The sequence below is a fragment of the Anneissia japonica genome, unplaced genomic scaffold (assembly GCF_011630105.1).
Source record: "Anneissia japonica isolate Jap-2015-1 unplaced genomic scaffold, ASM1163010v1 scaffold288009_len375886_cov190, whole genome shotgun sequence".
In the NCBI taxonomy this organism is placed as follows: Eukaryota; Metazoa; Echinodermata; class Crinoidea; order Comatulida; family Comatulidae; genus Anneissia; species Anneissia japonica.
This window is the reverse complement of record NW_022748146.1, coordinates 1-14554: the sequence shown is the minus strand read 5'-3', so window position 1 is coordinate 14554 and position 14554 is coordinate 1. Positions and strand designations below refer to the sequence as shown.

The window sequence follows — 14554 nt, the reverse complement described above, 5'->3', positions numbered from 1 at the left end:
CAGGCTACTTTACAGACGTATGCTAGGCAACAGAACGTGATATTGCACCTTCCTTCCCAGGTGTTTATGTAACATTTGCACATTGTTAAATAACCAGAGGATGCGGAGTCCTCATTTTCACAAAGCATTTTCATCCCCTCTTGCCTCATGAGCACCGTACTTCGAATTAATTGTCTCCATATCTTTGCTAATTAATCACTGTAATTTAGCTTACACTTATGCATGGAGTAACTGGAGCACTTAAAATGTACAATAATCATTTTACTACCCGACAAACCCCGAACTTTATTCATGCATTACATAAATAGTTTCATGTTGCAACATCACTGGCGCATGGTAACAACCAACTGACTGCAGACCATTTCCGGTCACACATTACTCTCCATAACGCAGTCACCCCCTAGTTCCGTCACCTCTGGATGGAGACTTTTCGGTCACATTTTTAGATTGCAAAGGTAAGTCCCAGCTAATGAAGCAATAAACTACTATTTCGAGAACTCTAAACATCAAAAATATAGAGGACGATCACGAACCACACTACCAGTTACTTTATCGAACAACCTGATCACCTTTCACAGACGGTTACCATCTGCACTACCACCCAAGATCAATAATTTAAAAGATGTAGAAACAATACGAAGAATCGCAGAAAGCAGACATGATTGGAGGAAAGTAATCCTAGACAAAAGCAAATTCAGCCGAGGTCATCCTACTATCTGGCGGACCGGCAGTAAAGTAGTAAGTAAGTAAGTAAATTAATTAAAATTGATAAAAAAAAAAACCAAATTGTTAATCACAGGCTTCAGTAATTTGCTTTTCTTTTCTTTTCTTTTTTTTAAGGAAATTTTGTGCTGCTTTTTGTTGTTTGAAGTATTGTAGTTATAAAATCTTATTTCGACGTAATGAATGTTTTAAGGACCACAATTGAAATAAGTTGACCTTTCTGTTTTTATCCTCGGAATTCTATATTATAGAATGAATTTCGAATAAAATTCAATTAAATCCATCATTGAGTGCAGTGCATCCCGTGCATTTCCAAAGCCGGAGCCCACATATCTCAAATTATATATTCTCGAGGAATCCGTTCAAATTTTAAGGTTGTTTTTTTTTCAAATAAATACAGAAACATTTTTGTTGCAGCTTTAAAAATTAAAATCAATAACTCTTTCAAAGCAGCTGTCCCCTCCAAAAAATATTTCGATAAAGATAGTTTACAATATGTTTACAAAAATAATAAAATCAAGGTCTAAGAATGACTGTCAATTCACATATAAAATTTGCTGATCAAGCACATTACATTTCTCCAGATGTTTTTCAATTCAAGAATATGTACTATGAATTGGCATCATAAACTGGGTTATATACACAATCGCTCTTCACCTGCGTGTCCGATTCGTCGTTTGAGTTCACAACAACCGGTTGCTCGGAATTTTTCACCTGAAAAACAAAATAATATAGTCTTGAATCAATCATTTAATAATCTGTGTTTTCTTTTTTAATTCAAAATATAAAATACTAGTATAATGTACTACCAAGTCAATTCAGCTATCGGTAAATTTTATAATCGGGCGATTCTGGTATGGACAACAAGATTCCTGCTCTACAATAGACAAATACAGTAATTATAAATCACCATTTAAAAATTTAATTAAGGTGGTAGATGATAGGGCAAGTAAAATAGCATTATTTAATTTGGATGTAATCAGCCAGTGCCTAAAGATAAATACATGAAATCCCAGAATCTCCAGATGTTTTTTTAATCCAAGAATACTAGGAATCTGCATCTTGAACTTGGTTATGTACACTTACTGCACAATCGCTCTTCACCAGCGTGTCTGCTTGCGATGAGTGGTTTGAATTAACGCCAACCGCTTGCTCTGAAGTTTTCACCTGAAAAACACAATAACAATATCTTAAATTAATTAGTCATTAATATTTATATTTCCTTATTAAAAAAAAAACAAAGAAAAAAAACACGTGTGCAACTGTAGGCTATTTTTTTAAAAAATACAGATGTAAGCCGCTCATGCAACATGCTTTTGGTCGAATTTAGTTTCAGTTTTTTTTTTCCAAAGCTTGTCAGGTGTTTGGTAGTAATATTTTGGCCACTCGATGAGATACTGATTATTGAAAAATGCCATGCTACATGTAAGTTTATTTGGGAATTGGTAATATCACACTATCGACTGATATTTCCTTTGGTGAGCTATATTCTCTGAGGCTTGACCGTGTTTACCGCAGGGACGTATAGAGGGGGAGCCGTGGGAGCCTCGGCATCTCCCCCCACACCTTTTGTACACAGTGTTAAAACGTTAAAGCTTGTTCTTGCTAGCCAATGCAAATTCCTTGTAAACTAAATAAATATGTAAATATGCATCAGCACACATTATACATATAGCCTACTATAATAACACATAGGCCCAAGCGTGATTTTTTTTTTAATCTTAAAAACATAAATCCCAGGAATTGATATAGATTATGTCATGCAATTGGCAAGGTGTTTGGACTCATTGCTGGTACCTCATCAATGCTTTTTTTCATTTATGTCATTGTCAAAAAGGCCCTAGAAAAAAATGTCTTCAGAAAAAATGTGGACCTTTGAAAATTTTTGTTTGGGGTTGGGGGGGTGGTGGTCGTACAACCTTCCCCCCCACCCCCATGCATACACCCATACAGCCCCAACTATGGTTGGGCTGAGGTGGTTGTGAAATCATGGCTTTGTAGTATGTAAAGTACATATTCAAAGACAATGTTTTTTAAGCTTTATTTCCTGTGGTACATTACACATGTTAAGATCACTATGGTTGCCGAAAATCCCTGATAGAGAAAAGATCATGAGAAGTCAAGAAAGATCATGAGAAATTTGTTGGCGATTCATTTGGATTATATATGGTGATGTGATGATGATAAATTTTACTGAAAATGTCATTTTCTGGTTATCTATAAAGGGTCTGAGGTGGGTGTAGACTCACAAAATGTCTCTCCCCACCCCCTCCATCTTTCAAAACAGTTTGCGCCTTTCCTGGGTATGACATTAAACTCCATGAGTCGACACCTGACTCAGAGAATGTCTCCGTGACTGTTGATGAGGCGAGTGTGCATACATTTGTTTTTAGGATGTGATCTGGTTTCACCAGCCCATTTTTCGTGATTATGTCTACTTTGGATAAAGAATGTTTTGAGCAGTGGAAGATTCAAGGCCCACTCGCCCCCTAAATATTTTATGGAAAAAAGGAGAAAAATATAGGCCCCTCTCTTCAAATTTAAGTCCATCTAGAGGTGCCTTAATTATAATTTTCTTGCCTCAGCCCCAGCCATAGTGGGGCTGAGGTGGGTGGTTCCTCAATCTGTAAAAGTCCCTCCCTGGGTCAACTTTTTCGAATTCCTGGATCCACCACTGTGGAGTTATTATATAATTATTGTTAGGCTTACTTTTATTTATGATAGGTTTATTGCAATTTTTACTTTCAGAGCATGCTACTTTCCAGGGGGCTTTGCCCCTGGACCCCCTTTCAAAATCCTGGCTACGTCCCTGGTTTACCGTTTACCCGCAGGTAACAACAGCTTTGTTTCTAAATGTTACTTTAGTAAAATTTCAGTTAAGTAAAACAAAATATTTTATCTATAAAATTGTATATACCGTATACCAGTGAAACTCGCCAGTTAGGATGGACTAGTGTAATATCAGTAAATAATATATGTTATGTAACAAATCTAAAAAAAAATATAGAGACTTGGTTACCTGTGCTTTGCTACTACTTTCCTGTACTTGTTTGGCTAAATGCAGCGCCTTCGAAAGATGTTCATATATCTCATCATCAACTTCATTGTTGCCAGTAACAACAGTAGAATTTACTATTTCTTCTATTTTGTTCACGACAGACAACTCGCGTTTTTTTCGTTGGTATTCATTCTCATTACTTGCAACTTTGAAGAAAAGTGCGTTAATAAGGGATTAATCAACATTCAGTCCCAAGCAATAAGGGGACGTTAGGTAAGCCGGGCACTCACTGCGTCGTACAACGGTCGTAGACCGTCGCACGTCTAGGGCTACGTTCAGACATGGAGATGAGCCAGGCTTCAGTTAAGCCCGGCTCAACGTTAAGCCCGGCTTAACTTTGCCGGGCGTTCAGACTAGCGGTATTAGCAAGGCGAGAATTTGCATAATAATGAAACGTAACCAGGAAACATGTTTTAAAACATTGCTCGCGAAATGTACGCTCGCTCACAGCGTACGTAATTGAATGCTGATTGGTCATTTTGTCACCCGAAGTCAATGCAAGACCCCCTGCAATGATTAAAGCCCGGCTTAGAAAAGTTAAACACGGTGGCGCGCCAGGCCCAGTTACTATAGGAACACAGCCCGGCTTGAGATAAGCCACCTAGTTCAGACTGGCAGGTGGATAAACCCAGTGAGTTGAGCCGGGTTTATCCACCTAGTCTGAACTAGGCCTATATCTAATCCAACTCCGCTCCCTGTGAGCGCTAGACGATCTATTGCGGGCGCGCGTCGTCGCTCTGCATTCTCCATAGAATCGCATCATTCACTGAGAAAATAGACCTACATTGGTGTGTGTGAGGCTTAATGTTTACCACTTACCCATATTCACTGTGGATTTTTCAGTTTGAGATATGTTTTCTGATATAACTTTAGATGCTTTGAGTTGTTTCCGAACTTTCTTCAATGATGCGATGGTATACAAAAACGGATTTATTGCTGAATTAATTGGCAAAATGAAGACTGCCGCCCAAGCGTAAACTTCTGCTGGTATATCAACTCGTCTTGTCAACGACAGTATTCCCATGATTATGATTGGCACCCAGCAAAGAAAATCTGTCGCAACTATAAAAACCATCCGCACAGCTAGAGCAATGTGCTGCTTCTTTACAGAATCCATACTACCTAGGCCTATCTTTTTTAGTTTTGCACTAGATACTTTAATTAAAATGAAAATTCCAGAGTAAGATAAAAAGATTAATAAAAAGCAAAGCATATTGACACCAATGAAAATTGCAGCAGTGTATTCCCATCCTCGTACTCTTTCCGATGTTAATGGTAATGCCAAACAGACACTTGTGACGCCATAGAACTCACTGTTGAAGTAAGACGATGGCAGCGCTGGGATGATGCTCAAGATCAACGTTATTGTCCAGCTAGCTGTCACCACACATTTCACTGTTTTTGGGGTAAGATGACATCTGTGAAATGGAAATGCTATGTTCAAAAATCGGTCACAACTAATCGCAGTAAGAGTGAATACAGATGTTTCGCTTGACAGAAAAGCTAGAATTCCTGCGAAGTTACAAATAAAACTTCCTTTCCAATATCTATCATGTATAACGTAATCATCACGATAATACACATCAGCACTTGCAATGATCACCATATATACACCCATGAGAGCATCTGCTACTGCAAGATTCGTTATCAAAAGAGACTGTATGTATGAAGGACTTTTCACTGCAGGCCGGTTTCTTGCCCGCCATACGATCACGAACATGTTTCCAAGAAGTGCACTCAACCCGAAAAACCATAAAAAGACTCGTAAGACCTTTTTCTTCATCAGATTTGCACAAGACGAGAAGACGTCAGCGTCTGGTATACAATCGACATCTTTTTTCTCATTTAGTAAACAGCAAAATGCATAGTCATCTGAGATTCTGAAACATTAAATATGGTGCATGTAAATGAATTTAATATTTTTGCTTTGTTCCATCGATTTGTATTTTTCTTCGAGCTGCAGTGAATCATCCAGGGAACTATTATTTAGGCCATTAAAGTGCCGGAGAATGGAGCAGTGGCACTAATAATAATAATAGATGGATTTATATAGTGCAAATAAACAAGGTCTCTATGCGCACATGGTTCTATCTGATGTGTTCTTTTTGCCTCCTGATTTGTCTTCATTTGTCAGTTTCAGGTTATTATTTTTCAAGATTTTTGTTATTTCAAGAAATTGTTTTAATGTGCTAGAGACTGTTTCTGTAATATGTTCTATACAAGTCCATAGCCATTACATTACAATTATTTAATTTGAAATTTTAATAATGATAGTGGTCCAGCACACATAATAGTATGTCATCCTTATAAGATACAGAAATATAACGACATACTTATGTTAAATGTTGTAGTATGTTACGTGTCTATTTTACATGATTCATGAAAGTATACTTACAATTTTTTAACAGATGCCAGATCCTTAAATACGGTTTTATCGAACTCATCAATATTATTTCCCGATATATCTCTGTAAGCAAATTTATATGTAATACAAATAACACAACATACTGTTTAATGTATATTTTGTATTATAACTAGGCCTAACTATATTTATTCAATATTAATACTATGTTATCATATACGTTATTGTTATCATTAATAATTGTACAAACAGCTGGTATAATTTATTCTTAAAAGAAAAATTCAAAAGTGTTATTTCAGTCGGACATATTACAAAGTGTTTCTGCCTGCTCGAATTCTATTTACATCTAATCATCACTAAAATGCTACATGAACAATAGGCGTTATACCAGGCAAAATATCCATTGCCTTAATTTGTACTCACAAATATTCCAGGTTTGATAATCCTGCAAATGTTTTCAAGTCTATTGATTTCAGCCCGTTACCACGTATATCACTAAAATATTAAAGCAGTAAAGTACTCATAGTACAACATAAACTTGTGTCATTTAGCTCAATACAATTGTAAATTTATATTTGAATATTAACATACAAATTGAACTTGTTGTTTATACATACTGTAGACACATTCAGCTTCCTCATAACGTTCAAAAGCTGTAACTTTGTATGCCTCTCCGGAGCTTTTGAATTAAAAGACACTGATCCTCACTTTAAAATATTTTTACAAATTAGGTATACAGTACCGGTATTCTTCGTTTCCTGGACACTTTGAACTTTCGTCATCAGAAAAATGGTTGCTTTCTGTTCATTGGACACAAGTATTTGTACTCGCTGCACACTCGCTTGTTAAACACTCATCCTTACATGTCAACAATGGCCTTCGTTTCCTTTCCTTACCGAGATTACTGAAATCTCATATTTTGCACAAATAATACGAAAAGTGACATTCCCAGTCATCTTCGTTTCCTTTCCTTACCGAGATTACTGAAATCTCATATTTTGCACAAATAACAGTGACATTCCCAGTCATCTCTTATTCAAAGCAGGACTACAATATTTATGTATTTATTTTAGTTCTTTATTTGTTATATTATTGTAGACTGAGTAAAGAATGTTTATTTACTTACAGGTATTTTAGATTGTGTAAATCTTTAAAGATGTCACCACTTAATGACGTTATCATGTTGTTTTGGATGCAACTAATAAAAACATATCAATGATGAAGCGTAAACATTATAAATATAAAATATAACAAATTATAAATTTACAATTAATATCAATATCCTTCATTTATCAATGTACAATAAAAAGAAACTTTGTTGTCTCTGTGTAAAGCAATACACCTATAAGGGAAGTAGCATTTTATTTGTGCCTTGCTGAACCTCTTTGGGTCGTCTTAGATGCTGCTTGACTTATCTTGAAATGAGTTAGAAGGATAACAAACAACCGCAACAACCCAACGTGCTGTCTTCAGACGTCTACCTAGGTAGATTTTGTCGACTGAACACGGGTTAGTACCGATAATGCGAAATAGTTTAAATATTACAGAATTAACCACATTCTTTAAAATGTTTACGTCCACAAGCAACTTACAGTGTCCTTAGGTGCACCAGCTGTTGAAAGTCTGTGTTTTTTACTGCCCTGATACTGTTTCCAGAGATATCCCTACAAAAAAAACACGTAACAATGAAAACTTTAGAAAACAAGAATGAACTTTCACTGATTCCATTGTAGTCATACTTACAAGATTGCCAGGAACCTGAAAATTCTCAGATTGACAAAAAGTAGTTTATCCACCGAATCGACGGGATTTGAAGAAACTCCGCTCATGTTTCTAAGAAAGTAAATAAACCAAAGTGTTTGAAATAGTATGTGATTTGTATTAACACTGTATGTACTTTTTGGTTGCTGTGCATCAAACCAGTATACTCCTTTATTTTATTAATAATTTCTCATTCAAATTTTTATCCATTCTTCATATGGTCTTAGTAAAATTTAAGGTAGAATACATTTTGACTTACAAGTATCGTATATCTCTTGGTACAAGAGCACCTTTATTGTCCTTCCACTCAGCACCAGAACAGTTAAAAGAAAGACCATTGCAGGTACATCCATCTGGACACACTACATCTAAATAATCAGTTGTTGAAACACGTTGTTGAAATATCCTTTTATTGGGATTCAGGCAAATAATGCTATCAGTCCCAATTGATTTAGGATTGCTATAATGTGTTAACACAGGTTAGAAAAATATGATATGTTGTGTTTATATGTAAATTTAAAAAAAGATACAAATTGTAATTCTACCACCCCTAATAGAGTATTTAGGTACTAGATTTTCTGAACACATGCCCATGGCCTATGTATATTTTCATAAGTGTTGAAAAAAATTGAGGTAGTTGGATATGGCACTAGCTTTGTAGTTATTAGTAATTGTTAATACATTCCGAATTGTCAGGATTTCCAAAATATTTTAAGTTAGAACTTCATTTGATGCTGTAAATCAAGTCATGCATGAACTGTTTTCTAAATGGATATAACACAATATATATAATTAAATTACTAAACTTACTGCAGAAAAGTTCATCATCACCACGGACACAGTCTTTGATATTGTTACAGACACGATCTTGAGAAATACAATTTGTTGCATCTTGGCATTTGAAATATCCAGGACACTTATAATCATCTATGAAATATGATATTACGTTTAACACCAGATAAAATAATATTTTGTAGATGATTTTAGAAAATATGTGGATGTACATTTATTTAAAACTCCAGTCCACTGTGAAGAACAGGCTTGGAGTTTAAGCAGCAAGACCATGATTTAGAGGGCAAAGCTGCTATCATAAAATAACCATGGTAAACAAAAATGCCATGAAGATTCAAAAGGTAGGAGTCCTTAAATCATTATCATTTTTTACATCATTTTGTTTTTTCTTCTGGTGGACCGAACTCTTAGGACTCCGCAAATGTAGGAGTATAACAGGAGTCAAATATATATAATTTGCCCATTAGCAAAGATTCTAGAAATACAAGATAGAACACTCGCATAGCAAAAATTAGGCGGAAATTGGTCCAGATTTACGCGGCGCCCTTCTATTTTTATAATGCAAGTTTTTTATACTTGGTCCAGACGTATAGGGGGCCCTTCTGTTGCTAGATATATTCCAGACGCACACGGCCGGCGCCCTTCTTTTTCCACTAATGGAGGAAAACTTTATCACTAATCAGAGTCCGGTTATACAATTCTGCGCTTTTGTGTCATTTTATTGTTTTAATTTATTTATGCCTACTTGTTTGTATATTATTATTATGGATAATGGCAACAATTTCAAACTCCGCATAAGGAGGTTATATATTCACATTTATGTAACAGTGGCAGAAGTAATTTAGATCCAGCCGTACGCGGCGCCCCATTGTTTGTATCCCCCATCATGCATTTTGGTGGAACAGTTTTTTTTTTCTGTGGAGAACTCTATTTTGTGTTTCTAGTAACTTTGACATTAATATATGGGTGTGATATGACATCATCATTTCATTTACTGTATTTTGTCTCAGTAAAATCCATAGAAACAACAACCGGTTACAATACAACATAAAAAAGCATAAAATATCAGAAACAGGCCGGATTCCTAAAAGTAAACCAATCACTATCAAGTAGGTATCCTATTGTGTGATATTCCGATTAAAGCAATAAATCCCTAGTTTATACAGGTAGTACCTTCCAAACACGTGGAAACATACTTAACACAGAATATTTTAGAGAATTTGTTCGAGCATATGGGTTTACAGATTTAAGATGATTACCGTGTCTAGACTCTAGTATTTATAGTTGTAATTAAAAATATCCAAATCATAAGAGCCATGAAGACATTTGGCAATAAAAGAAATGGTAAGGAGCTGAAAACGTTTTTCAATTGAAATTAACAGATAATACCAAGACGTTGTGCATGTAAGTTTCCTCCCATATTCTGGAACCAGGCTCGAGTTCTGCGTTTCTCCTGCTCTAAAGAGTTTAGATGTCCCGTCTGATGCAGCAGGGATCGCATATTCTATAATTGGGCGAACTATTGCACAAAATAATTTTAGAACTACCCCAGCAATTTCTATCTCGTCTGCTATATATGCAGCCCCCAGTCCAATCTTGAAGTAAAAGTTACTCCTACTGTATGTATTTATAATAGCTAACCTGAGTCAGAACGTTTAAACCAATATTATATAATTGCGAATTGTTTTTTAGACTTGATGAACTAATTATGCACATCGACTTAATCTTTGATGAGTTAAGGAGCATCTTGTTATGTAAGCTCCAATTGAGAATAATATTCAGGTCATTTCGGATTGCTGGTCTATAGGAGACCTAGTGGCTCTATATAAAATTGTATCGTCCGTATATTGCAGAACGTAAGAGATTTGCCCACACATGTCGTTGTCACAGTCACATTAAACTAGATAATTTGGAAAAAGCTAATATCAATCATATTATTACCACAATATTGTTCATCCTCTCCGTTATCACAATCATTTTTACCATCACATCGGCTCTTAAGTGGGATGCAGAATGAGCTGGGACACTTGTAAGTGTGAGCGGGACACTGGAACACAGCTGAATTTAACAAACAATTATTATTATTATTATTCTATTATTTCTTTATAAATATCAACATACATTCATAACAGTGGCGTAGCGTAGGTGGTATAAAAGTAATTGTCTAATACCTTCAAAATTAAAAAAATATATGTTTTTATGTTTTTTAGTCTACTAGTACTAAGTTTATGGGGCGTCAATAGTGTCCAAATACTCAATGTCATACGTATATACTTACCAACATAAATGCATACAAACATACATACATGCATGCATGCATATATAATTGAAGTTACAACGTTTAAAAGTTTGATAAAAAGTATTTTACTAATCAAAGAACACATAATAAAAATAAAATAACACTGTAAACGACTTTGAATTTAAACGAGTACTTTAACACCTTAAACTGGAAACATGACAACGACCAAATCGAGATAAAAATTCAAGGAAAAGATAGAAAAGTTTGTCATTGCTCACATAAACTGTTAAAAAAACTGCGAATCAAGTGTTCAAAATAGACCTTCAATTTTAATAAAATCTCTGCTTTAATGAATATAGAATACCTACCACAATTGTGTAAATGACTACGATCTCGACAGCCAAGAAGCTTCTCATACTCATCATAGTCACGTATGCATAGGTACCGCTGATCCGCACAAACACCATTTTCACACCTAATTTTCCATTTTTCACATGTATCTGTTAAAAATAAATGACACCTTACAATACATTATTTAAGTACTGTAGCATAAAAACTATATCTCATATTAGTTAAAATGTTAAAGTTAGAACCTTATAAGAAAGTGTCAGAACTCATTTAATACAGTAGGTAGGAGATTTATAAATTATGACTTTTATTGTGAAAGAATAGAATCAGTTGGGCCTACTGATCTAATTGGAAATAAGACTACCAAAGAGAAAGGTAACGAGTAAAATAATTAATGTGAAATAGCCATGCGAGCTAGATTGTAAACTTACCCATATGACAACTCATAGGTTCGTCTATTCCGTTTGGACAGTCTTTAAATCCGTCACATACATATTTTGAATGTAAACATGTTCCATCACTGCATCGCATGAAACCTTCACTGCATTCAGCTATAGAAAAACAATATTGCAGAGGTGTATTACACATTGTAACACCCAGCCTACAATATTACGTTATAAGAACGTCATAATAACGTTACAGTTTAGTGATAAAAACGTTATTTTGTAGAACCATATTACGTACTTATAACCTAATTTGTGTGAACATTATTTTGTGACGTTTTGTGTTTGCTGAGTATGTTCTTTCTGGCCGGTATATATCATAAACGTAGGTGTTTTTGTATCGGAGTATGTATTTAGCAGTATCGCCGAGGATGGGGAACAGTCGAGACAAGCATCAGCAATTTGGCCTACATCGGTATGCTCAATGCCTCCTATAGGGCAATTAATTTCAATTTAAATAATTTGTATAAATTCATTTATAATACTTGCCCTGTTTTATGAGGGTGCTAGATATACATTTAGGGGTGGTAGTTAGAATATATTGACGGGGTCAAGACAACGATTGAGACAGGCAATCGCATTTTCGCTCAGGAAGCAATGCCATGATACATCGCTTCATCCTTTTGGCTCGGTCCTACAGTCGAGGCAGCAACTTACTAGAAGGTATTCTTTACTAATTCTTAAAATATCACCTCCATCAACTGTTACCAAATTGGGCTCAAATTTTCGTTGAGTATTATTTTCATTCGACTGGTTCGTAAAACAGACTTCGTTGACATTGAAAATTAACGTAACCAAAATGCGTTAATCAGCATTAAGTTATCCACATGACCCAAAAAAAAAAATATGGCCGATTGGTCAGTAGAGAAACAACGTTTGCGTTAATATATAATTTAGATTAAATTTCAGAAAAATTTTTCTGCAATAACAAATACTAACCTTATCTTCATTCATTTTTACTTTTTACTACAGTAATGAAATCGGCAATTATACTAGGATATAGCTTTGTTTCAGGCTTGGCAGATAAGCAGTGTTTTCATATAAATCAGTAAAGGGCACTATCTATGCCCTTTTATAAGGTTCAGAGAAATCAGGTGTTTTTATTAAAATAATACCCAAAGTTAAGATTAGTCTGCCTTTCATTTATGTATCATTGCGTATGCAAGCAAAAAGGAGCGTTCACGTCGCGGTCCTGTTCCTACCAATCCTTTCACAACTACACACGAACATCTTATTTGTTGAGTTTTTAGAACGAAATCGACATGGCTCTACTACACAGAGTATAGTGCGCCTTGAGCACTACTGCAGTGGATTTGTGCGCTTTATAAACCTTATTATTATTATTATTTTATTATTATGATCTCATGAATATACTCGATAGGAAGAAGAATACGGGGTGGACCCAGGAATTGTAGTTAGGGAGTGAAGTACCAAAAACTTCAGATGGTTTAAATTAATACCACCACGGCTGCATGTTCCCCTCATGCAACGGGTGCTGTTGATTAATACGTACCACATTTCAATTCATCCGTTTCGTCTATACATTCCGCAATCCCATTGCATCTCAGTGAAGATTCCAAACAACGACCACCGTCACACGCAAACTCAGCATCGCTGCAGTTAACGAACACTACAAAATACAAAATATATATTTCGATCAAGCTTTTTTAAAAATTTTATTTTACTTTATTATTATTTGACCCGTATCTAATAAGGGTGAACCATCCAGCAACTGATAATTATTTAGGACCCCTTTTAATTAATACATTGAATCTTCACGTCTTGTCATTGATTGACTTTCAATAATCATGAGTAGCGGCCAAATGTAACAATTTACCGCCCAGAGGCGTGTACATATCTTATTTATTAGAATAATTTTCAAGCTGATCTAATATTTTTTTGAACTTTTAACATAAGTCTCCCAAAAGATGGGAGGGTTGCAGAGATGGTTCCTTACTCATTTGCGGAGATCATAGGGGAGGGGAAAACGTCCAGCCACATATTTTTAATGTGGGGAGAGCGGTTGTTCCCCTTACTCTTCAACCGCAATGTGATTTCATAAGTGAAAAAGGTGGCCGCTGAGAATTGTTGAAATGAACTACATACAGCAGAGTACTGTACAGCTGAGTACTGTACAGCTAGAGTACATCTTATCTTATAGCAAGATACCGTCTGTGCCCCAAATATCTGAATTACCTAATACACGACTCGATGAGTGCGCGTGCCTTTATTATACAGTAATTTGAGAAGTCTTCTGCCTTCGGCGTCTTTTCGTAAGTCTGAAATGAAGCTTAGGCCTATACATTATAAAACATTTTTTCATTGGAATGCCGGTTTGCGTCTCTTGGTTTTAAACATTTTTTGTGTTCATGCGGTAAAAACGTTCCCAAGAAATGATGAAAGAAATTATTTGACGATAATGGGCACACAAAACTGGCCGGAGGGGCAGTGCTACTATAAAATGTAACACCGCGAATAATACTGTAACACCAAAAATCGGAACAAGGGTTGGCGACCAAAAAAACCGCCTGACACATAACTAACTATGAGAAGGGTGAGTGGGTGAGCTTTGATTCATTTTTTTTAAAAGAAGATTACGACCTTAAACAACGATTGTGGAAGAATGCGATGCGTTCAACTAAAATCAAACCCGCTAACTACCAATTCGAACAAAAGAATGCACGCCCGCATCATAAAAGCGCACCATACAGTCATTAGGTTTTGATAGATAATCCACGTTGACAGAATTCGAAATTTATATTTTCAGCAGGCATCACAGATCACAGTAGTCAGAACTTCTGTTTATAAACAGAGGTTGAAAGCGATAT

At 35.5% G+C, this 14554-nt stretch overlaps 1 protein-coding gene across 1 annotated transcript; it reads right to left on the bottom strand.

Annotated features, from left to right (window-relative positions):
- Positions 1 to 297: 297 nt before the first annotated feature.
- On the bottom strand, positions 298 to 11429 carry LOC117120680 (G-protein coupled receptor GRL101-like). The gene is made up of 13 exons (XM_033265712.1): positions 11304 to 11429; positions 10638 to 10754; positions 8715 to 8831; positions 8164 to 8272; positions 7887 to 7976; positions 7736 to 7807; positions 7270 to 7341; positions 6567 to 6638; positions 6177 to 6248; positions 4601 to 5661; positions 3743 to 3927; positions 1810 to 1890; positions 298 to 1437 (listed from the first exon to the last, which is right to left on the bottom strand). The coding sequence occupies exons 5-13, from the start codon at positions 7970 to 7972 to the stop codon at positions 1333 to 1335; spliced, it is 1806 nt and encodes a 601-aa protein (XP_033121603.1). The 5' UTR covers positions 7973 to 7976; positions 8164 to 8272; positions 8715 to 8831; positions 10638 to 10754; positions 11304 to 11429; the 3' UTR covers positions 298 to 1332.
- Positions 11430 to 14554: the final 3125 nt, after the last annotated feature.

What these genes read in the sequence shown, in the direction of transcription:
- LOC117120680 (XM_033265712.1), bottom strand. Translation starts at nt 7,972, where the DNA reads ATGAGCGGAGTTTCTTCAAATCCCGTCGATTCGGTGGATAAACTACTT. An exon ending in CTGGCATCTGTTAAAAAATT is followed by an intron (nt 5,662 to 6,176) that starts GTAAGTATACTT and finishes TTAATGTTTCAG; the next exon opens with AATCTCAGATGACTATGCAT. An exon ending in AAAATCCACAGTGAATATGG is followed by an intron (nt 3,928 to 4,600) that starts GTAAGTGGTAAA and finishes TTTTCTTCAAAG; the next exon opens with TTGCAAGTAATGAGAATGAA.